This window comes from Suricata suricatta, chromosome 9 (assembly GCF_006229205.1).
Source record: "Suricata suricatta isolate VVHF042 chromosome 9, meerkat_22Aug2017_6uvM2_HiC, whole genome shotgun sequence".
In the NCBI taxonomy this organism is placed as follows: domain Eukaryota; kingdom Metazoa; phylum Chordata; class Mammalia; order Carnivora; family Herpestidae; genus Suricata; species Suricata suricatta.
The window spans coordinates 118,697,731-118,721,674 of NC_043708.1; the positions used below are offsets into that span (position 1 = coordinate 118,697,731).

At 40.9% G+C, this 23,944-nt stretch overlaps 1 protein-coding gene across 1 annotated transcript in view; it reads right to left on the bottom strand.

Annotated features, from left to right (window-relative positions):
* CHRNA7 (cholinergic receptor nicotinic alpha 7 subunit) overlaps positions 1-23,944 on the bottom strand; it is a 120,888-nt gene that overhangs the window by 58,535 nt on the left and 38,409 nt on the right. Inside the window, exon 3 of the mRNA XM_029952690.1 lies at positions 8,017-8,061. Within this exon, the coding sequence (XP_029808550.1) occupies positions 8,017-8,061 (45 nt within the window). The remainder of the gene's footprint in view (positions 1-8,016; positions 8,062-23,944) is intronic.

The window sequence follows — 23,944 nt, forward strand, 5'->3', positions numbered from 1 at the left end:
TCTGCATTCAAACTCTGCTGGATAGAAGTGTGGGTAGCCTGGACACCCACTTTGTAGCTGGCATCTGATGTGGGGATGGTCTTGTGGGACTGAGTCCTTAACTTGTAGGATCTGTTACAAGTTATTCTAAGTAGAGAGGATTTACCCAGTTGGTGTCCAAAGAAGCAGAGAATTGGTTGCTGGTATGAAAGACAGCATGTACTTGGTGTTGGAAAATTCCACACATACATGTTTTGAATATTCTTCCAGTCAACTATTTTGATCTTTAATGAAGAAAGTGGGCCTCCTTCTTCCTCCATCCCCCAACACTTTTTTCTCCCACTGTGACATAACGATTAAAATCACCATTAACTATGGGTCATTATGAGGTCCCTAAGCAAGCCACTGGCTAGCTTGTGTATGAACATAGGTGCGGCATTCTCAGAGATGAAATGGTAGAGAATGCAGCAATTAAAAAGGTAAATATTTTATAAATAAACATGATTTACAACCTAACATTCTACAATGTGAATGCTATTCATTCCATAATTAGAATCCATAATCAGGAAATAAAAAATAGGGAATAAACATGAGGATGGGAAATGTAGAGTCAGAAGAATGGTTAAAATTCCATAATAAGAGAAGCCAGATTCTTTTGAAAATCACAGGCAAGTCTTTGGATGGTTCAACTGTTTCTTCAGAAACTGAAATGATTCTGCCACTTCTTCTTATAGATTAAATCATATCTTATCTGACCGGCCTCCCAAAATGATAAAACTAATCTAAAGAGAAACTACCCCAATTGCTTCCCTCTAAAAATAAGAAAAGCTAAATAGAATAGCAACTTTCTCTTCCTTCAGGTTATCTAAATAACCAGAAAGTCCTACAAAATCAAGAGGAAGTGAAGGAAAGGAAAACAAAATAACAAACTGTAACTCAAAAGAGAATTTAATTGATTTATTTTACTTTTCTGCCCTTCTATTCTGACTGTATAGAAAATCTCTTATCTATAGAATATTGACCTCAGAGTTTAAATACCCTGGGAAAAAGATTATGCAGATTCCGATTTTCAGAACAGCAATTCAGCAACATGAAGCTCTGGAAAAGTGGCTGAAGGCAATTTCCTTGATTTTCTGTCCTCTCCTGTCCATATTTCTCCCTCCCTTAGGTTTCCTGCCCTGCTGGTCTTCAATGTGGAGCTTCACTTCTTATTCATGCCTTTTATTCAGGCTAGGTCAGGCCAGGCTGGTCACCGTCTGGAGAACATAACAAGCAGGAATCTAGGTGATGGTGGCTTTATAAATGGTCCTGGTGCAACTTCCAAGATCTGCCACAGTGACATCTAAGTTCCTTATTTCCATGCTGTGGCCTCAGCAGGAATGCTAAGGCCTTCCAGAAGGAAAGAGCTTTGATTAGATACCTGTTAAGGTCTGTTCTAAACCCAAGATACCTGAGATTCCTTAAAATTCATTCAGAAGCCACTGTTACAGCTGCTACATGAGCTACAGATGCCACCTTCCAGATAAATATGTCATCCTGGCTTTGTAAGGAGACATGCTAAAAAGGCATCCAGCATGTTTCCAGATGGTGGGCACGTGGAAACATGTGTTAATTAATGATGGAACATCTAGACACATCAATGCTCCCTGATCTTCACATTTAGAAAGGTCTATGCCTTTCCTTCTCTCCCTTCTGTAAACAGAGATTTTCCCCGCCTCTGAACTTCACTGTCCACACCACCAGCTGGCCTCCTGCCATACTTCTAGAGAGTCACTTGTTCACAATATTTTAACCTTTTTGATAGACTGTAAATTGCATAGCCTGATTGTAAATGGCTTAAAAGAAGAAACCAGGTTTCATCCTACTTCAATGTCTTCCCCATAGCAGGCACTCAAAAAGATTAGCTGAATAGGGAAGTGAGATTAAAAGGTGATTTTTAAAACAAATGAAGCTGTGGACATTTTTTCAGGTGCAAGAATTAATTAGAAATAAACTGCTTGAAAGAAATTTAGAGGTTTCTAGTGACAAAGCAAGCATGTTTATTTATGCAGCACCTGAACTCAATGCAATAAGTAATAATCCAGTTAATTTTTTTCTTAGAAAACAACACTCTTTAGAAAAAAATTGCCAAATCATATTTGCTGTTAAAGATCATTTGTTTATTAAGGGTTAAGTATGTAGGCACCAGGAAGACAGACTTGTCTATGACCTAATATGCAGTGACCATATTCAGTGAGCATATTAGGTGTTTCTCTATATATAATAAAAATGTCAGGGCTCCTGGGTGTCTCAGGTGGCTAAGCATTCAACTTCGGGTCAGGTCATGATCTCACAGTTCGTGGGTTCAAGCCCCATGTCGGGTTCTGTGCTGACAGCCCAGAGCCTGGAGTATGTCTTCCAATTCTGTGTCTCCCTCTCCCTCTGACCCTCCCCTGCTCACACTCTCTTTCTCTCTCTCTCAAAACTAAAAATTTAAAAAAAAAACATTAAAAAATGTCAACAGCAGCTCTGTACCATAGAAAACATGGAGATTGTCTGGTTTTATTAAAAAAAAAAAAAGGGAAGCATTTGCATTATCTGCCAGAATTCCCAGAGTTTCACATTATTCTACAGTGTTCAAATGTGATGTGGAACTGGCTTTATTTTGCATCATGATATCTTAGCCCTTCCTAGGTTCACCTTGAGTTTTCTGTTTCATTCATTCATTCTACAAAAGTTATTCCATGCCTGCTGAGGGTAGAGTAGTGTACAAAGACAACTTGAGTCCTGTCCTCCCAGAGTACACATTCCAGATGGGGGATGGAGACTCAGAGCCAGAGAACAGATAAACAATACAAAAGATAGCACAAAGGCCTTAAAAACAAAATGAAGTAGACTGATGGAATACATATTGTATTCCCCCAAATTCCTATGTTGAACTCTAATCTCAGTGTGAGGGATATCAGAGATGGGGCCTTTAGTAGGTAAGCAGATCATGAGGAGAGAGCCCTCCCAAAGAGATTAGCACTTTCTTTCTACTAAGTGAGGGCACAGCAAAAAGGCAATTTGAAAGAGAGCCCTGAATAGAACCTAAGTATGGTGGCACCATGACATTGGACTTCCAGCCTTCAGAACTGTGAGAAGTAAATATCTGTTGTTGATGAGTCACCATGTTTATGGTATTTTGTTATAGCAGCCCAGAAGGACAAAGACACCAGGGTGAAGAGAATGGTGTAGACTGGTGATAGGAGATGAGGATTTGAGATAGTAGGGTTAGAGAAGAACACAGAGAAGACCTCATTGAAAAGGTGATCTTCAGGTAGATACTACTAAGAAGTGAGAAGGGAAAAAAAAAAAAAAGCAAGTGACTCTTGGGAAAAGAGACTTCCAGGAAGGGGAGCAAACGCAAAGGCTCTGAGGTAGATGATGTGTGTACAGCATCAAGCAGGGCAGGGAGCCCAAGGAAAAAGAGGGCTGGGGAGGATGTAGCAGAAGCAAGGTCCTGGCAGGTAGAGTCAAAAACCACCTCAAGGACTTCAGCTTGTCACTGGGTGAGTCAGGAGCTCCTGGAAGGACCTGGGCCAATGATGCTTATAACTAAACCTTCATCTTCTCTTACTGGGATCTCACTGACTGCTATATTGAGAACAGACATTGCTAGTGGAGGTAAGGGCTGAAATATAAAGCCCAGCTAGGAGTCTCCATAATAACATATGTGAAAAATGCTGGTTTAGACCAAGATGGAAGCAATGGGGTTGATGTACAGTAGTTAGAGCTTGGATATATTTTGAAGGTCAAGATCAGAGATAGGAGGGAAAGACAAGAGTTAAGGGTGACTCTGAGGCTTTTGATCTGAGCAAATGAATACATGGAGTTACCATTTATCCAAATGGAAACAGTTATTGTAGGGGCCAAGGGAAGGCTGCCTAAAACATGCCACGTTTGTCATGCTGATTATTTTAAATTAAATAATTTATATTATAATATATATAATATAACATATTAATAATAATTACTTAAGAGACAGCTTGTTCAAGAGGGACACTCAGACCTTCTGCTGTCCCCATGAAAGCAGAAAATAAGTCCCCCCTGTGAGAGGTGTCTTCCCTGTATCAGGCAGTAGAGACGTCCTTATCACCAGAGATAGGGAATTTAGAGGCAAGAAGACTGTATAAACAACCCTTGTGACTTTTTACTAATTTACTACCCCAACCCAAATTCCTTTTAGAATTCCCTACTAATTAAAGCTCTTGAAGTTAAGGCTTTTGTCCTGTTAACTCCTCAAGAATTTATTGTGTCTTTGTCTAAAAAGTCCAAAACTGTCTGTCTTTGTCATTTTTTTAGGTGTCAAAGCTGTCAAAGTCATTATTGGGCCTCCATGTGCACATAATAAAACTTTATGGGTTTTTGTTCTCTCCTGTTAATCAGTTTCATGTAAATTAAATCTCAGTACAAGTAAAAGACCTTAAAGAGTAGAGAAGATTTTTTCCTTCCCTTCACTATTGGAAGAGGGGAGGCAAGTGAGAAAGGGAAAGAAAGGGATTGTCAGGAACATACTGGGTTTAAGAGCCCCCATGTGGGTGGACCAGGAAGGCAGTTGAGTTGGTGCTTTAAGCCAGGATAATGGATGTTCCTACTACTGAGACAAGGAATGACTGCACAGAGATGAAGAGACAGCAGAGGGAACTCAGGAGTCATGAGAGAATTAGGAGGAAACCCTAAGGACAGGTACCTAAACAATAAATGTAGAAGGATTTTCAGTAAGAGGGATCAATTCACTCTACCAAATGCTCCTGAGAGACCCAAGATAAGAAGGAAAAAAATCAGTCCCTGGAAAAACAGGAACAATGGTGTTCTACCCCTGATGGAGAGTGGAAAAATAGACTGGTATTGGCAGGTAAGGGTCACCTGGGGTGATGGCAAAATTCTGCTTCCTGATGGGAATGGGACTGAGGAGTTGAAAGCATTCCTGGCTATTGTTGAATGGTACACTTAGGATCTGCACATCACATTGTATGCAAAATTTTTACCTTGAAAGAAAAAACCCTTATCAAAGAGCTGCCAGAAACATGCAGGTTTAAGTACACCACTGTCTGCTATTCCTCTTTGAACTGAAGTATAAAAAAAAAAAAATAAGCTAGACTAATAGAAAGACGGATAGATAGCCAAAATGGGATAAAGTAAGAATTAAAAAATGCTAATTACAGAATCTAAGAGGTCAGGATATAAACTCACCATAAATTCAAGTGTTAGGTATGCTTGAAAATTTTCATCAAGGGGTGCCTGGGTGGCTCAGTCGATTAAGCATCCGGCTTCAGCTCGGGTCATGATCTCAGGGTCCGTGGATTCGAGCCCCGTGTCAGGCTCTGTTCTGACAGCTAGCTCAGAGCCTGGAGCCTACTTTGTATTCTGTGTCTCCTCCTTTCTCTGACCCTCCCCTTCTTGCACTGTCTCTCTCTGTCTCTCAAAAATAAATAAAAAAAAACATTAAAAAAAGAAAATTTCATCAAAAAATTAGGGAAGGGGGTGCCTGGGTGGCTCAGTCAGTTAAATGTCCAACTCTTGATTTTGGCTCTGGTCATGATCTCAGAGTTATGAGTTTGGGCTCTGTGCTGGGCATGGAGCCTGCTTAAGATTATCTCTCCCTCTTCCTCTACTTATCTCCCACTCATGCGTGAACTCTCTCAGTCTCACTCAAAAAAGAAAGAAAAGGAAAGGAAAGAAAAGAAAAGAGAAGAAGAGAAAAGAAAGGATCAAAGGAAGGAAGAAAGAAAGAAAAATTGGGGGGGGGGCATCTGGGTGGCTCAGGCAGTTAAGAGTCCAACTTTGGCTCAGGTCATGATCTCATGATTCATGGGTCTGGGCCCTGCACCAGGCTCTGTGCTGAATGCTTGCCCAGAGCCTGGAGCCTACTTCAGATTCTGTGTCTCCCTCTCTCTACTCCTTCTCTGTTCACACTCTGTCACTCTGTCTCTCAAAAATAAGTAAATGCAGAAAATGATTTAAAAGAGAAGAAAGAAAAATGGGGCATGGGGAACGTTATTCAGAATATAGCATTCACAACCTGGACATTAGTGGTTTGGCTTACCCCAAGCCAGGTAAGGGTGAGTTTAACTGAGAATGCATGGGAAGAGAATGGGGGCAGTTGGGCAGGACGCTACTTGAAGGAACATTGCTGTGAAGGTGAGAAGGAAATCAGAGTCACTGGGGAGGGTTACTGGGGACAAACAAACTGCAGTTTGTCTGTATGCTAACGAGAACAACCTGTAGGCATTATGACATGACTTTAGAGGCAACAGGGACAATTGTGACAGCCAGGCTCTCAGCAAGCCCAAGAAGAGAGAACCTCTTCCCAGGAGGGAGGGGCCATCTCCAAGGGGAGCACAGACCAAAGCCCAACATGCCCAGACAAAAGGAGGGAAGCTAGAGCAGGTGTGCACAGGCTGAATGCAGGGTGTGCTCACTAAAGAATATTGCTTTAAATCCTACAGGGGAATCCATCAAAGGCTCTGCTTTATTCATTACAGGCAGGTTCTATGAGGGATCTCATATATAGCGAAGGCTTCTCCAGACACAGAGCAGATGGCTGTAAGTGAATCTGTTTTCTATCCCTCAACTTCCACTTGCATTCCCACTAAACCTTACCTGCCCAACAACCACCTGGGAATATCCCTTTACCCACATTTACATCTGTGATTTCTGCCTTACAAAGAAAGGGAATTTTCCTTATCTCAACTCCTGTCCTGGGATATTGACCCAGGAAGCAAACAAAAGGCAGATTCAAAATACCACTGTCTGTGTGGATTATGTTAAAAATTGGGTAACAAAAACTTTCAAAGATCAGGTGGGTTTTAATTCCTTGCTTTCAACAAAATTGAATGAGAAACTAAGCAAGCTGTCAGCTGATACATTCCTATGAAACTATTTTATTTTTGGCATGTAATCTGGAAGAAGTTCAAGGAATTGACTAACATTGCTATAACAAAATGCCTTTCATAATGAATGATACAGTACTACATCTATTTTAAAAAGTCATAGAATTGATGGTGAAATCTGCATCAGTGTCTCATTTCTAGTAATAAAAAAAATCAGGGTCTACAAACACATGAATTAATTTAAAACAAACCCCCATTTTTGGTAGAGAGATGAATGCCACCTTGATGAATTAAGTACTAATAATCACTGTAACCCTAAATCAATACAGAAGAAAAAAATTAACACTGTCTAAAAGGATAATTTTATGTAAATATGTTTGAGAGAACAAGACAGAGTGACTGATAAAAAAAAAAAAACCCAGCAAACCTGAAATTATAGAACATTAGGATATGATTCTGTGTGAAAAGTGGCATAGCAATAGAAGTGGAATAATAAAAGGAAGGGACTGTGCAAGATCTCTGCAGCTAGAAAAGGTCTTCTATATATATTTCTTGAATGATATGGGCATCACATCATTATGGTATTTAGATTCCACTTAAAATAGAGACTAACAGTTTTACTTTTAAATGCCAATATTTACAATTTGCTGGAAGATACATCATTTGCAATTCATTAAATTTAGGTGAGAATTTTAGATGTCAAGCTAAAAATCCATGAATGGAATACAGCATTTCATAATTCTTGAAGGGGTCACCAGAGCACTAAGCATGACTGGGACAGCTTCTGGCTCAGGCACTCTCTAGGAGTCCCATTATGTGCATCTAGAGGACACAGAGAGTGAGGCAGGGGCTCCTGAGCCCTGGGGACCAGTTATGGTGCAGGTTACAAACAGGTTACCAACAATGTGCTTCATCTTATTACTTGTCATGCATGAAGTGCTTTCAAAATTTCCCCCAAATCACCCTCTAGTGAAATACATGCATGCACTGAGCCCTGCAGGAAGCAGCAAGCAACACCCAAAAGTGGACATTCTACTTCACATACGTTGAAATGTGTGGAGTTAGGGAGGACAGTCCTGACTTTTCTCAGGGGCCCTCTGCTTCCCCTGCATTAAAGGCAGGAGTATCTGAGAAGCCACAGCAGGAAGACCCCCAGGACAGGACTGCCCTTGTCTCAACTTACCATTTGCAGCCAAATGTTGGTGGTTAGAACTTGGTTCTTCTCATCCTTCAAAGAAAAAGAAAGAACCATAAAAAAGGCTTATATGGTTTACAAAAGAGGGATTGATACCATTATTCATGCAGGAATCATACGACTGGGCTGTGGGAATGCACTTCCAAACACACTCCAGCAGCATTTCCCTAGAGTTAAGCTTTTCTCTTTATTCTGACGCAACAGACATTTATTATAAAGCACTTACAAAACGCAAAGTATAAAGAAGAAAATTAAAACCTCACAGCCCCACCGTCCAGAGATGACACTTCTTAATGATTTAGCTTATTTTCCTTTGTACCCTTTAAAATGATTTATATGCTTAAAAAATAAAGTTGGGTACAAATTCCAATTTTGCAATGTCAAGTTTATTAACAGAACGTATAGAGTTTTAAACAAATATAAATATCTCACACTTCCCTCCCCCAGAAAAGAGAGTATGTCCTATGACAGCTGTTGTACCATATGCCAGTGGTAGTGTGTGGGCCACATTTCTTCCTGGTCCCTGTGTACCTTTTCTCTCATCTTTTATCTACTAGGAAGTATGGCTGGCCTTTGACACACACCTGCAAGATAAATTCTGTCCTGATGAGCAAACCAAGTTTCAGAAAGGTGAGGTGACTTTATGAAGGAGCTATTCAAACTTGGATCTTTCTAACTCAAAGCCCATTTTTCCACATTTCCAAACCACCTAAGGGTGGAATCCAGCAGGGAGTCAAGTCTGTGCTTTAATCAAAGTTTAGGATAGTATACTAGCCATGGCTCTTTCCCAGCACAGGACACTTAAAGAAAATTCTAGTCAACAACAGCAGTTCCAATTGGGATGCAAGCAGTGTTTTACTACAGCTGATTAAGCCAACATGGCCTAGCAAAAGCCAGTATGCACAGACAAATGACCAAGTTCCATGCAATAGTTATACTGAGATAGTGGTATTCAGTAGTTAGCACTCAAGTCCCACCCAAAGGACTCTGTAAATTGGCAACTGTCACTCTCTCTAGGAGAAAGTATTTATTAACAGCCCCAAGCAGAGTGCCTAGAAGCTGAGACTGTGAGTGCCTCCAGCAGGAATTATCTGGCTCAGGTCAATGGTGGTATACACAAAAACAAACCCAACAGCAGAAAGAACAAGGCATCTTCTGGAGCATGCTCATAGGGAGGGATGCAAATGAGAAATAAATGCTGTTTCTCATTAAAATAAAAGTGTATTGAAAATGTAAGGAATTGGCAAAGATTCTTTGATGCATCAATGCCTCTGGCCCAGCAGCTCACACTCTGAACACCTTTGAGATATGAAACTAGGGAGCAGGGAAGTATCTGAATCCTGAAGAAAGAATAGGGCAGCTTGGGGAGGGACAGGGAACAATGTCCTAGTAGGGTCTCAGGTCACAGCTGCATTGAGAAGTAGATGTCAGTTTGGTAACAGGAAAAATACATCCTATTGTCCAAAATAAAACATGGCAGAGTTTTCTGGGTGGAAAAAGTTATGGAGCTAACATTTCTCTGTACTCTGTACTAAGCAAATGGTCCCCGACAGAGCCATATATTTAAACTGCACAAGTACCCTAGTTCCGGTTCCATCTTCAATATTATTTGAAAGCATCAGTGAACTCTTTTAGGACACACATCTGTTACGTCAACTTATTAAGGAGTTGTTGTTTTTAATGGACTTAAAATTAGCCAGTGTTCCATTTGGGTGGCTTTCCTTCTTTTAATTGCATCTGTGTGTTCAGCTTCTGAGAAAAAGGCTTCTGTGGTTTGGGAGCTCAATTACTACCAATCTAATTAAAAGGCTTTCTTCTTTCCAACATTCGAACTGAAACCTCATTAGAGTGAAACGGAATTTCTGTGGTGTGTAGCAGCATGGGACTAAAGTGCCTGCATTTCAAACTGTAATCAACACTGAGCAGCAGCAGTCAGCCACCGCTGGAGAGCACAAGGATGCCAGGTAGGGAAGCCTTTCGTGGAGATGCGAGAGGACAGCCTGCAGATCAGCAAGGAGTGTACTGTCTGCATTCCCAGAGTAGGTCTCTTTCCTCCCTGTTCCCATCTCCAGGCCACACGCTGACTGAGGCTCTCCACTTTCTCAGTCTGCAGAGACAAGATGTCCTGCCTCTTCACCAGCCCCCAGGTGCAGCGTCCCTGCCACACCACACAGTGAATGTTTGGGTTCCCCTGAAATTCACATGTTCAAACTCAACCCTACTGGGACGGTATCTGGAGGTGGGACCTTTGGAAGGAGATTAAGTCATGAGAGCAGAGCCCCCACGAATGGGATTAGTGCCTTATAAAAGAGACTCTAGAGAGCTCCCTTGCCCCTTCTGCCATGTGAGGACACAGGGAAAAGATGGCTCTTTATGAACCAAGAAGCAGGTTCTCACCAGACACTAGATCTTCCAATGCACTAACCTTGGATTTCCTTTTTGTTTTTAAATTTTTTTAACATTTATTATTTTTTTTTGAAAGACAGAGAGAGACAGATCATGAGCAGGGGAGGGGCAGAGAGAAAGGGACACACAGAATCCAAAGCAAGCTCCAGGCTCTGAGCTGTTAGTACAGAGCCTGATGTGGGGCTCGAACCCACGAACTGTGAGGTCATAACCTGAGCTGAAGTTGGATGCTTAGCCGAGTCACCCAGGCACCCCTGATCTCGGATTTCCAAACAGCATCACAACTGTGAAGAAAAAAATGTGTGCTGTTTAAGCCACCCAGTCTGTGGTATTTAAGTTATGGTAGTCCAAACTGACAAAGACCACTCACAGTCTGACCTCCGCTCAGCTCCAGATGGAGCTCTTTGTGCTTTTCCAGATTCCCTGATCAAAGAATGAAGACTAAGGTTCTCAGTGTGCACACAGCCTGTTCTATAAGCCATAGTCCACCCAAGTGTTCATTCATTCATTCATTCATTCACTCATTCAACAAATGTTTACTGAGTACTTCCTGTCTCAGGTATTATGCCATCCAGATATGTAGAGTAAGAATTGAACATTGTTCTTGAGCTCATGGAATACAAAATGTGAGTAGGGGTGAGATTACACAACTTAACAATGATATAATTTCAAAAGGTGATAGGAAAGGAACAAGGCACCTTCAGAGAGTATGACAGGGGTAGATACCCAAGGATCAGCCTTTACTTTTACACCCTATGATACTGGAATTCTGAAATCCCTGATGCCATCACCTACACCTCTTGCCCTTTAAGAACTCACTCCTCCACACCTCCCAGGGCCTGCCCTGCCCCACTCCTTCTTCCTTTTTCCTGCTCCAGGCCAGGTCCAGGCAGGAAGCCCTGGACTGAGGCTGCCTCCTGGCTCTCCAGGGGCTCCAGTATGGAGCCAGCAAATCAGACAAACCCTGGCTTTGCATAGGAGAATGAGGGGCAGTGAGGAGAGGCAGATTTCAGTTTAATGTGAGGAAGAACCTCTCTAGCCTAAAACAGTTCAGCCTACTTCAGAAAGGTCGTGGCAACCAGCTCTTGTAGTTATAAACACAGAGGACAGCCACCTGCTGGGGGAGGATATCAAGACCCTTGGTGGCCCTCCAAGGGTGCAACCCTAGTGACCTAGGGCCTATGCAGACTGCAGGGGCAAGGTCTCCTACACACCCTAGTGCCTACATTCACACCCCCTACACCAGCTTCTTGCCCTTCTTTCCTGCCACCCTGAGGATACCCACAGTGTCCTATATCCTGAGCCTTCTGCAAGAGGGCTGAAGGCACAACTTCAGCCTGCATTCAACTGCCATGCCTCAGCCTACTTCAGAAAGGTCGTGGCAACCAGCTCTTGTAGTTATAAACACAGAGGACAGCCACCTGCTGGGGGAGGATATCGCTGCACACCACGCTGAGGTGATGTGGAGAATTGGGCGTGGAGACAGATTTTGGTTTAGAAAGGTGGCATATGGATCTGTGATTCCCAGATGTCTCTCTGGCCTAGGGCATTAGGATGTTCCTGACAATACATACAGGGGATGCATTCCCTCTCCAAGAATCTACTTATTCTACCCAGGAGGGAAAGTTCCTTCCCTCAAATCTAAACATACTCCACTGACAGCAATGCCACTAGCCTCCTGCACTGCACTTGAGCTTGTTTAAATCCTGAACCAGCAGATGAAGCTGCATTCAGGAGTCTCTTTCCTCACGTCACACTGGTCAAACACTGTGATTCCTGTGGGAGGGGGAATGATATCTCCAAACCCTAGACCACGGGCCTCTGAATAAATAACCAGCAAGCAGCACAGAATCTGAATATGGTTTCAGTGATGACCCTGGCAGGACAGCATGGCAGAGGTAGACACCTTGCTAGTGGAAGGGGCTTCAGACTCCAATCTCAGCCCTCCAATCTCAGGCACTCAGTTTCTGTGGGGTTCAATTTTCTCTCCCAGGAAATCAGGAGATAACAGCTTTCCTGACCACAGCCCAGAGTGGGAGAGGTGAGGGCAGCCTCATACAAGCTGTGACATGTGGCTCAGTGCCAGTGGCTGTTCCTGTGGGGCTGCCCTCACACACACACACAGTTCTCTTGCAAGATCCACAGTCCTTCCTGACCCTGGGACCACACCAGAGGAGACATGACCCATGATTGCCATGGAATCACAGGAAGCGCTTATAACAAAGCACCCCTATAGCCAACTAGTCTAATGCCTCATTTTTCCTTAAATCTGAACACTTCAGAATACCATTCAGCCTTAAAAAAGAAGGAAATTCTGCTCTTTGTGATAGCATAGATAAACCTAGAGGACACTACCCTGAATGAAATAAGCCAGATATAGAAAAACAGGTAGTACATTATATGAGGAATCTAAAATAGTTGAACTCACAGAAGCACAATGTAGAAAGGTGGCTACCAGGGGCTGGGGGAGGGGAAATAGGAGGTCTTAATCCATGGGGACAAAAGTTCAGCTCTGTAAGATAAATAATTCCTAGAGTTCTCCTGTGCATCATGGAGCCTATACTTGACAGTGCCATATTATATATTTAAAATTTTCCTAAAAGGGTAGACCTAATGTTAAAACTCATCACAGAAATTAATAATGATAATAAATAAAGAGGGCAGGAGGGAGTTTTTGAGGCGATGGCTTCATTTATAGTATAGATTATGGGGAGGGTTTCACAGGTGTATGCTTGTCTCCAAACCTGTCAAATTGGGTACATCAAACGTGTCCAGCTCTTTTCATGTCCGTCATGCTTCACTCAAGTGTTTACTTCCGTGCATTTTGCTTTAAGCAGCCATGCTTTTCCAACCAATCTCCCAGAACAATCGTGTATCTTCCTTGAGTACAAAGGTTCTGATAATGCATAATGTACTATCTTGCATTTCACATAGTGATTATTCTTCTGGACGTTATACAGTAACATTATACAACATTATTTTGCAGAGCTCCAACACTTTCTCTTTGCTTTTGTGTAGACCAGAAGAAGTCGATAACATACATCTCACTCTGTCTAAATTCTCGTTTGCAGAGAAAATTGCTGGATAACATAAATATCTATTTGTGTAGTCTCTCTGGTTCATAGCAAGGATTATTCTTTTATCTAATTTAAGTTTACACCAACCATATTTTTGTCCTAGTTTTACAGAATAATAAACTGAGAGTCTGTGATTTCCCCTAAGTCAGCGAGATCTTGGGTCTGACAAAAAACTCATATCCAGGATAAGAAATAAACTCCTACAAATCAATAAGAAAAAGGCAGACAATCCAAGAGAAAAATGGGCAAAAGATGAACAAGCACATAATTTTCACCACAAAGAATATCAGTAATAACATAGCTAGGGTGCTTTGGTGGCTCAGTCAGTTGAGCATCTGACTTTGGCTCAGGTCATGATCTCGTGCATGGTTCATGAATTTGAGCCCCGCATCAGGCTCTGTGCTGATAGTTTGGAGCCTGCAGCCTGCTTTGGATTTGGTGTCTCCCTCTTTTTCTCTGCTCTTCCCCCTAATGCTCAGTCTTCCTTTCTCTCAAAAATAAACATTAATTTTTTTTGGAAAATAACATAGATAAACCTTCAGTAGGCATTTGGTTTCTTTCAAATGTCATGTGTGGATGTGCACGCACACACACTTTTTAAAAACTATTCAGTCTTGGGACAACAACCCAGCAAAGTCAATACTCTTATTATTCTCATATAACAATGGAGATAACAGGAAAGCTTCCAAACTTAACCTAATGTGTCTCTGTTCTGCTCCAATGTTTTTCAGTGAGCATATATCACTTGTATAATCAAGAGGGAAGGGGTGCATAAAGATATCATCTGTGAAACAAAATAAGCTCCTAGCCCTGGGTCACACAGCTCAGTGCAGAAGCTGAGATCCAACCTCTTATCTTTATCTGTTCATATCAACACCTGTGTTTGAGGCACCATGAAACTCTGCTCCAAATATCATAACAGTGAACACCCTGGTGATGCTAACAAAACATGGTTCCCTTTGGTATCTGTAAAACAGAGAAACTCTCAATTACAATCTGGAAAACTCCAAGGTCCTGTGATGCTTTACAGGATCAGTGAAGTCAAAACTTTTTTTATAATCATTAGAAGTTATTAGGCTGTTTCCCCTCATTTCCTCATGAGCACTGGGTAGGGCTTTGCAGAGACCACATGGCACAGCAGACTGAATACAGAAGCAGATAAGAGAATCCAGTTGTCTTCTATTAAGCTTGGCATTTAAGAGATTTGCAAAATATAAAACAATGCCACCATTCTCAGTAAAATTGTTTCGATTGGGAAAAATAGTTATTTTGCACAAAATATTAGTTATATTAACATTGCATAGGTTTATTATAATTTAAAAATAAATTAATGAACTTAAACCGTTTTCTTAGTTTTCATTTCTAACATGGTAAATATTGATAGGTATAAACCACATAAAAAATGAGGGGAATTCTCAATAGCTTTTATGAGAGTAAAGAAGTCCTGAAGCCTAAAAGTTTGAGAACCACTGGTGTAGGGCTGGGCATTCGTAAGACACCCTGTTTCTTATACCTAAAGACCTGGCCCTCTCAGGGAGTAGACCCCTACACCATCTAAGTTCTCATTTGGGATTGCTCATGGTCTGTTTCTTAAGCATGCAAATGAAAAATCCAAGCATCAAAACAGACCTGGGTGCATCACCAATAAGCTGTGTAGACATGGAGTGGTCATTGAGTTTTCTGAGACTCGGTTTCCTATATGTAAAAATAGAAAACCAAGGGGTGCTTGAGTAGCTCAGTTGGTTAAGCCTCAAACTCTTGGTTTCAGCTCAGGTCATGATGTCACAATTCACAAAATTGAGCCTCACATCAGGCTCTGTGCTGGAAGATTCCCTCTCTCCATCCCTCCCCAGTTTGTGCGCTCTCTCTCTCTCTCTCTCGCTCTCTCTCTCTCTCTCTCTCTCTCTCTCTCTCAAAATAAATAAATAAATAAATATTTTTAAAAAATAGGAAACTGATTGCCACATCTCGAGCAAGTTGCAAAGATTAAATGAGTAGCACACCAAAGTGACTAAAACATAGTAAAACTTTCCACCTTTCAATGATCAGGAATAAGTTGCTCCAAAACAAAGATACTGGAGAGGCTTAGAACGTTTGGCCAAAACAGGAAACATCTCTTTACCTCCAACTGCCTACCTTTCAGGGTGGCACATCATTACATTAGTTTTATTCTCACTGAAATCTGAAGTCTGGGCCTACCAGGTAAATGTCTCTAAACTTAATTTTTTAAGTTTATTATTTTGAGAGAGAGAGAGAGAGAGAGAGAGAGGCAGAAAGTGAGGGAAAGAGAGAATCCTACGTAGGCTCCACAATGTCAGTGCAGAGTCAACATCAGGCTCAATACCACAAACTGCAAGATCATGACCTGAGCCAAAATCTAAGGTTGGACACTCAACTGACTAAGCCACCCAGATACCCCTCAACATTAATTTTCTTAATGGGTTCAGAGTTATTTTGTGATGTATACGTGTGCAGATGTGAAACTTTTCAAAAAGAATGTATGCAACACACTTTTCTTCAAGCATTGGATCTAGCATCTCATGGTGGGCTTGGCCAAGGAATCTCACTATTTTCCTACCAAGACTCTGGGAACCCTTAATCATCACTGACCTGTTTAGAGACATATGCTTATTTCTAACAGTATTGTTTGGCACTAACAAATAAAGGAAATGTGTGCTCTGGCCCTTTAAAACACAGCACTCTAAAGAGCTTGATACTGTAGATACTGCTCCAAAGAACTCCATAGAGGCAGACTACAGTCCTCGGAAAATTGCCTCTAGAACTCCCCAAAGTGATTTTGAACCGTTTTATCTTTTTTTTTTTTTTTTAGCTACTAAAATTAATCTTACATATCTCTAGAACACTGTTTTCAGGAGCAATGCAGAGAAAGATGACAAATTCTCTAAAATCATGCTAGAATTTAATATATGTATATATTATATATATTTCCTTCCAATAGGTCAGTGTATGATTCTTTACTGACTTAGTCTCAGGTAAGACACATCATAATGAAGGATACAAAGCTGACCCCATTGGGCTGACTCCTTTGGGAAGTACGCATGCCAGGTAAACTAGGGGCAAGCGTGTCTCTGGCACTTAGGTCTTTGTGCTGATGCCAACTGACTGTATTTCCCCTATATAATTCACTGCCCAGTGCAATATTGAAGGGGCCTAGGGCCCATCACCAAGCCACTCCAGCTGCCCGTGAGAGGTGTATTCTGGGAAGTGACCACCCTGACCATGTAGCCATTTGGTTCCTGCTGGGTGGACCCCAGACCATGCACTGCCCAGATTCCCTAAGGGAGGTGCGGAATTTCAAGAGTGTATTTTAACTGAGACTGAAAGGTCTTCTTTCCACTCTGTAAAAGGAAGGGCCTCCCTATCTCCACTAGAAGACCCAAATCTGGAGGAACAAAGCTGGGCAAGGGGATTGTGAGAGTGGAACCTAACAAAAACACAGCACCTTTAGTTAGCAGACCTGGGAGGTGGAGGGGGTGATGGCAGGAGGAGGCAGGAGTGGGGGAAGAAGATTATAGAGTACAGGAGAGAGAGAAGGGCTCCAAATGCACTGCATGACCCTGGAATCAAGCTTTATCTCAATTCTCCTTGAACAGACACAATAAATTTCCCTTTATACTTAAACTACCATCTTAACTGAATCAGTATCCAAGCATTGCCTTCACTGTTTACAACACAGGCAGCACACATAACACATTATCTCCGACTGGGCTAAGAGTAAACAACTGCACCCACTGCCAGACCCCACAAATGCTTGAGAAATTACAGATATGTGTGCAGCTTCAACACCAGGCTTGTAAAGTTGAACTCTGATGGGAACTGGTCCTGGCACATCTTATCACAATTGAGGTCCTCTAAAGACATGAACTAGAGATACAGGGATCCCAACAGAACACGCCATGCAGAACTGGTGCAAAGGTGGCTTCTAAAGGCAAAGGGAAGGGGATAAGGTGCATGAAGGAAGGTAAAAGCAGGATGTTTTAAAAGCAGTAACAGTTTTCATTGTTGTTATTTGACATTTCTTTTTTATTACATTTTTTAATGTTTATTTAGTTTTGAGAGAGAGTGTGTGAGCAGGGGAGGGGCAGAGAGAAAGGGAGACTGAGAATCTGAAGCAGGCTCCACACTGTCCACATAGAGTCCCACACGGGGCTCAAACTCACAAACTGTGAGATCATGACCTGAGTCGAAATCAAGAGTCAGACACTTGGGGCACCTGGGTGGCTCACTCGGTGAAGCATCCAACTTCAGCTCAGGTCATGATCTCCCTGTTCATGGGTTCAAGCCCCGCATCAGATTCTGTGTCTCTCCCCCTATCTCTGCCCCTTCCCTGCTTGCACACACTCTCTCTCTCTCTCTCTCTCTCTCTCTCTCTCTCTCTCTCTCTCTCTTTCTCTCTCAAAAATAAACATTAAAAATAAAAGGAAAGTTGGATGCTTAATAAACTAAGCCATCCTGTAACCTGTTATATGGCATATCTATTATTTCTACAAGAAATGTAGATTGATTTAATAAATTAGAAAAAAATAAGTAAAGATTACAAATAAGGAAACAATGATATACAAAATAGTTTACCATCATTACAACACATAAAACTAAAAACTATGGGTATACATATCATGAGGATAAGGCCTGGGCAAGTTGAAAAAAAATCTGGAGTGAGAGCTCCACAAACAAAATATGGCAATATTATGAATGAATGGATAGATGCATTTTTTTAACAATAGCAAATATAAGGAAGAAAGGAAAGCAAGCAGATTAGCACAAATAAAATGTAAAATACAGTCTGGAAAAAAAGCCCAAACAAGGACATACTTACCATGAGTTCTTTATACAATATAACTTAATAAAGCCTTGAATCAAATTAAACATGCTTTCAAAGACAAAATTATAAAATAACCAAATGAAATGAAAGGGAAACTACAAAGTTAAATAAATAAACTGAGAACCAAAACAACAGGATTACATAGCTAATAAATTAGACACAGAAAGGGACAAAACAGACCCAGCTGAAAATTGAGTTAGTGGCATGGAAGCAAGGCATGAGATAATCACAGTCTGTGCAGAGGAAAAACACAAAGAGATTAAGTCAATTAAGGAAGAGGTCAGAAAAAAATAAAAGGAAGAGGTCAGAGATAGAGGTGACGCAAGAAGTCAGGACTAGAGCTGAAATGGAGAAGAGACACATGAGAAATAGTAAGTGGGATAATGCACAGAAGACATCGCCTGATCCTGGTGAAATGGTAGGCTCCATAGACTGAACACCATTGTGCCATAAAACACATAGAAATGCTGGAAGAAATCAAACAAATCTTTTTAAATGCAAACCTAAGTTCATTAAAAAAATAGTCATGAGATATCCAGCAAAACAAAAAATTCAAGAGGAACGTAAAAAGCACGTTGTGAGTACATAAGTTGATGCTGGCAGAGCTCTGTGACTACTTATAGTCACAGAATGAATGTGAGTTGTGACTACTTATATTCACAGAGAGCTTGAGCAGTGCCTTGGCGGGACTGAGGATAAAGCTTTGATTCCATAGGTGGAGGGGAGCTGAACCAAACCCCCACACCTCATCCATCCACATGACACAAGCCACAATCCTGTGGAACACTTACATGGATTTTATCTCCAGGAACCCCCCCCCCCCACAACCAAGTTCTCCTGGCAAATATGCAAGAAAGATCATCCTGAAACTCTGACATGGGGAAGAAAGGAACAACTCTAGGGAATTAGGCCACCCAGTGCCTTCTCCTTTGCACAGGCCTACCCTCCAGACTTTGTGAAAGAATTATTCCTGTGGGAAAGAGGGCATCCTACCTTGTAGTCTTTCTGTCTCACCTGAGTGGGGGAGGGAAGAGCTGTATCACCAAGAAACACTTGAGAAGGTCAAGCTCAGGAGCACAGGCCCACCAAAAGACTGAGATTTTATCATAAGATTACAGAATGCTTCCTCTGCCCAGCTTTCTACCACACCACAAGGCTCCAGGAGGACACCAGTGGGTACAGTTGAAAGAGTTGCAGACTCTCTGCCCAGAAGTGCTAAAGGAAGGCCAAGGTCTGGGGACGGGAGACAAGAATATGGACACTAGAGGAATGTACAGCTACAGCAAACAGTAAAGCATAAACACTAGCCAAACTAACATAAATTCTCACAATAAAAGCATATTTACCTTAATTCCTATTTCCTTAATGCTTAAATAAAGAAAACTAAAGAATGTCTGAGAAGTGGCAGAAACTTCTCTACTGATCCACCTCAACATCATTCACTCTGATGTTTGAAAAACAAGTAGGGGCAAAGAGCCTACATGGAGGTTCCTTCCAGAGTCAACATTGAGATTTATATACATTACGTGAGAGGCAGAGCAATTTCTAGGTTTGCAGTTATTCCTAAACTAATTCAGGCAGAGAATCTCTGTCACCCATTTCCAAATAGCATGTTAACCTGCATACCTGAATCAAGGACTATAAAGGGGCACCTGGGTGGCTCAGTGGGTTGAACATCCAAATTCGGTTCAGGTCATGATGTCATGGTTTGGGAGTTTGAGCCCCATGTCAGATCCTGGAGCCTGCTTTAGATTCTCTCTCTCTCTCTCTCTCTCTCTCTCTCTCTCTCTCTCTCTCTCTCTCTCTCTCTCTCTCTCCCCCTCTCTGGCTCGTGCTGTCTCTTTCTCTCAAAACTAGACATTAAACACATTTTTAATAATAAAAAAAAAAGGATTATAAGAAGCAAAATGGGAACTTTTCCCTCTTCCAAAATTTTAACAAAATACAACAGGAACAGAAAAGATGGGCATTTAAAGCAACCTTAGAGATCTAGTAAGAGACAGGTAAGATAGTGGGGACTTCTGTAAAAAGAGAAGCCAATATCTACTCCTGGACCCCTTTAGAAGAGTCCGAGGTCAGGTGGTGGTTGGGAGCGGGGGTGGGTACAGTCTGTGCAGTGGGTCCCTGACACATGAGTCTGGAGGAGTGAATACCACTGAAGTAGTGGGACCTTCCCACAGCAGCTAACCTAAGTGTCTTCCCCTTCAAGCTAATTATGGGACTAAATGCCCAGCCCTGGTAATGCATTTTTATTAAAGACCTGCCCTCTGCTATAGAGACACCTGAGGGAGTGGCAGGAGCACTGAGCATTATATGGCAACTCTTTACACCCTACAGAGACTCCACAGGTCCCACCCAGACCTAAAGGTGGCCCAACACGTCTATTCTAAGTGTTTGATGTTCTCATGGATGTTGTTACTGAGGCAGCCCCCAGTGCCAGCTCCAAGCCTAGAGACACAGTAGCAGAGGACTTTGCATTTGAGGTTATACCCTTTAAGGAAACTGGGCTGGAGTAGAAGAAGGAAACAAGAGTAAAAGAAATGTAGCTTAAAATAAATCTCCTTACAGCTTGCAGCCCCCTGATAGATGTCTGAAGCATGCATAGCTTGACCTTCTTCAAGGAACTCATGGCTGCTTTAGTGCCTTAATGATTTTGTTTTATTAAAGACTAAAATTAACCTTATCTTAACAGCAGTTAGCCCCTTAAGGTCCTAAAAGCCTTGCTTCAAAATTCCTTAGAAAGGTACTTTATCTCTGTTGCCCCTTCCTCCACAAACTTAAAAGTATATAATCAGCCACTCCTCACAATTTTAGCACAGCTCTTTCTGCCCACGGGTCCTGTCCCTGTGCTATAATAAAACCATCTTTTTGCACCAAAAAAATATCTCAAGAATTCTTTCTTAGCTATTTACTCATGAACCACACTTCAAATTCCATCAAAGTCACTGTGGAAACCTGAGGACTAAAGAGTACCACCCGAATGATGTACATCAATGAAGAGAAAGGACTATAATGCTCTCTCGCAATTCCTGATTCACACTGTTACCACAAGGATTTTAAGAAGTCTTAAATAAACTGATTAAATTTGTGGTTTACAATGGAATTATATGATCCTATACAATCTATAAATAATGAGTCCTCTGCAGATCCTTAGGCTCTAATCCTTTTCTTATGGACTTGTAGAAAGCTAATAAATTTCCAGTGCCCAGAAATAACTTAGCAATTTATCCTAACTAATCACTGCAGAGTTGTAACACTAAGAAAGGAAATTCTACACCTCTTCCCCAGCCCAAAAGTCCATTTCCCATCTAATACAGAGCATATTCAGATGTTCTATTCTATAAGGAACAATGAGGAGCTAAATAACCCAAATTCATACTATTCACAGACCTCATTTCTTCTTCTGGGAAGTACAATGAAGTGATTCATTCCACAAAGCACACTACACCAATTACCACAAAGAATGTTCCTATCACAAAATCAGGAACAGAATGACTTTGGAACTTTTTTGTAATTCTGGTGATTAAATAGTTTGCACTTAACTAAACTTAAAGTTCCAAAGTATGTCCTTTCTTAATAAATGACCTTTTGATTTGTGAAAGCCACTTAATATGTCACAGAAATTTTTTTCATTATAAACCCTGCATTAGCTAGGTAGAAAATGCTCAGTGCAGGGGATGCTTGAGTTTAAATCTACAATTATACCTGAATCTCTATTCCACAACTTGCCACCTCCTCATCTTTATCTACAATCATGCCTTAACCTGTAGATCAGAATAAACTGTACCTATTTTTATATTCATTACAATCTAGAATATCAATTGCTTTCTCTTGAATATACAAGGGAATGCCTTTCCCCTAACTTGGATTCCATAGACAAATTATTATAAAGAATTAGGTTATGAAATAAGAAGAGATTCCCAGGGACGTGCCCCCTTGACATTTCTTACGAACTTTCAGTAACTTCCAGAATGAATAGTTCTCTATTGACTTCCTAGTGCATAAAGACACTTGTTAATCTCCCCTGACCAACCACATGATGCAGCACTTACTTCTTCCTCTGCCCTCAGAAGGACTTTCCCAAGATGCCACCAGAGTTATTTTACCAGGAGTTTGAAGGCACTCCTCTGTTCTCCCGGGATCCTACAGTCTCTGATAGTGGTCGGCTCCATCAGAAAGGCACAGGGGAATGATGGTTAAGATAATTAGAACACACCTTCTCTTTCTGCTCTTGCAAACTGAATAAACACACTAATAAGACAGAAAATCTTGCCCAATAAACTCACAAAGAGAAAAGAAATAATAATAACACAAACATTATGAATATGTATTGCTGTTTTGGCTGAGGGGGTAAGATGGGGCTTCCCAAAACATACAAATGGGGAAACAAGTGACAGGTTGAATATGCTTGTTTTCTCCCATTTTATTGTATTAATTCTAACATCAAATTTATAGTGCACAAAACTTTGAAATATTCCACATCCTGGACTCCTCCTCCTCTGGGTGTGGGCTCATGGATTTTTCACCATATATAGCAGGAAATGATCCTGAGAAAGAAACAATGATTGGTTTCCACAACTATAGCCCATATTCTTAAGTCTGTACTAATGCAATGGTGTATGTATATAAAAAATATCAAATTCCTTTTTAAGTATTTTAAAATGATGAAATGCAGAAGCTGATAATGGTATAGTGAACCTGGCAGTTCCCAGCACTGTGAGTATATGTGTAAACTGTTATGTACTTTCTTCAAAGAAACCTTTAAATTTGCCTTTATGTCAAGAAACTTTTTTAAAAACTATTAAATTTTTGGGCTAATTCCACATCTAAGAAATGACCTTAAAGAAATAGCTGGGCATCAGAATAAATAAGGAAGTTCAAAGGTATTGATTATGCTACTTAAAGTGCCAACATTATCATAAACAAGTTAAATGCCCAATAATAAGTTGTAGCATATCCATAAAAGGGAATACTATATAATTATTAAAATGTTTTTTAAAGAATGTAATCATTGGGTCTCTGTCTGGCTTAGGAATAAGAGTGATATGTGCCTCATAGAATGAGTACAGTAGTCTTCCTTCAATTTCTATTTTTTTGGAATAGCTTGAGAAGGATTGGCGTTAACTCTTCTTTAAACGTCTGATAGAATTCCCCTGGGAATCCATCTGGCCCTGGGCTTTTATTCGTTGGGAGATTTTTGATAACTAATTCGATTTCTTCACTGGTTATGGGTCTGTTCAGATTTTCTTTTTTTTTAAATTTAAAAATATTTTTTTACTTTATAAAGTTTTATATTTTTTTAACATATGCAATTATTTCCCATCATTTACCATACAGTAGTTGCAATGACACTCAAAACAGAAAAGCAAAGTAAAAAAATCAAAACAACTTCTGTTTCATGTAATTAGACTTATACAGAAATTAGAAGGTTAAGTAACAACTAGTTAATCACCTAATTTCACAGCTATCTGAAGTGGCAATCATTATATAGCAGCTTATCTATGATACATTCAAGATAAATGATACAATATATTACTTGTTCATAGGCTACAACATAGCCTGCTTAATACCTTTCCTTAAATTCCACCTC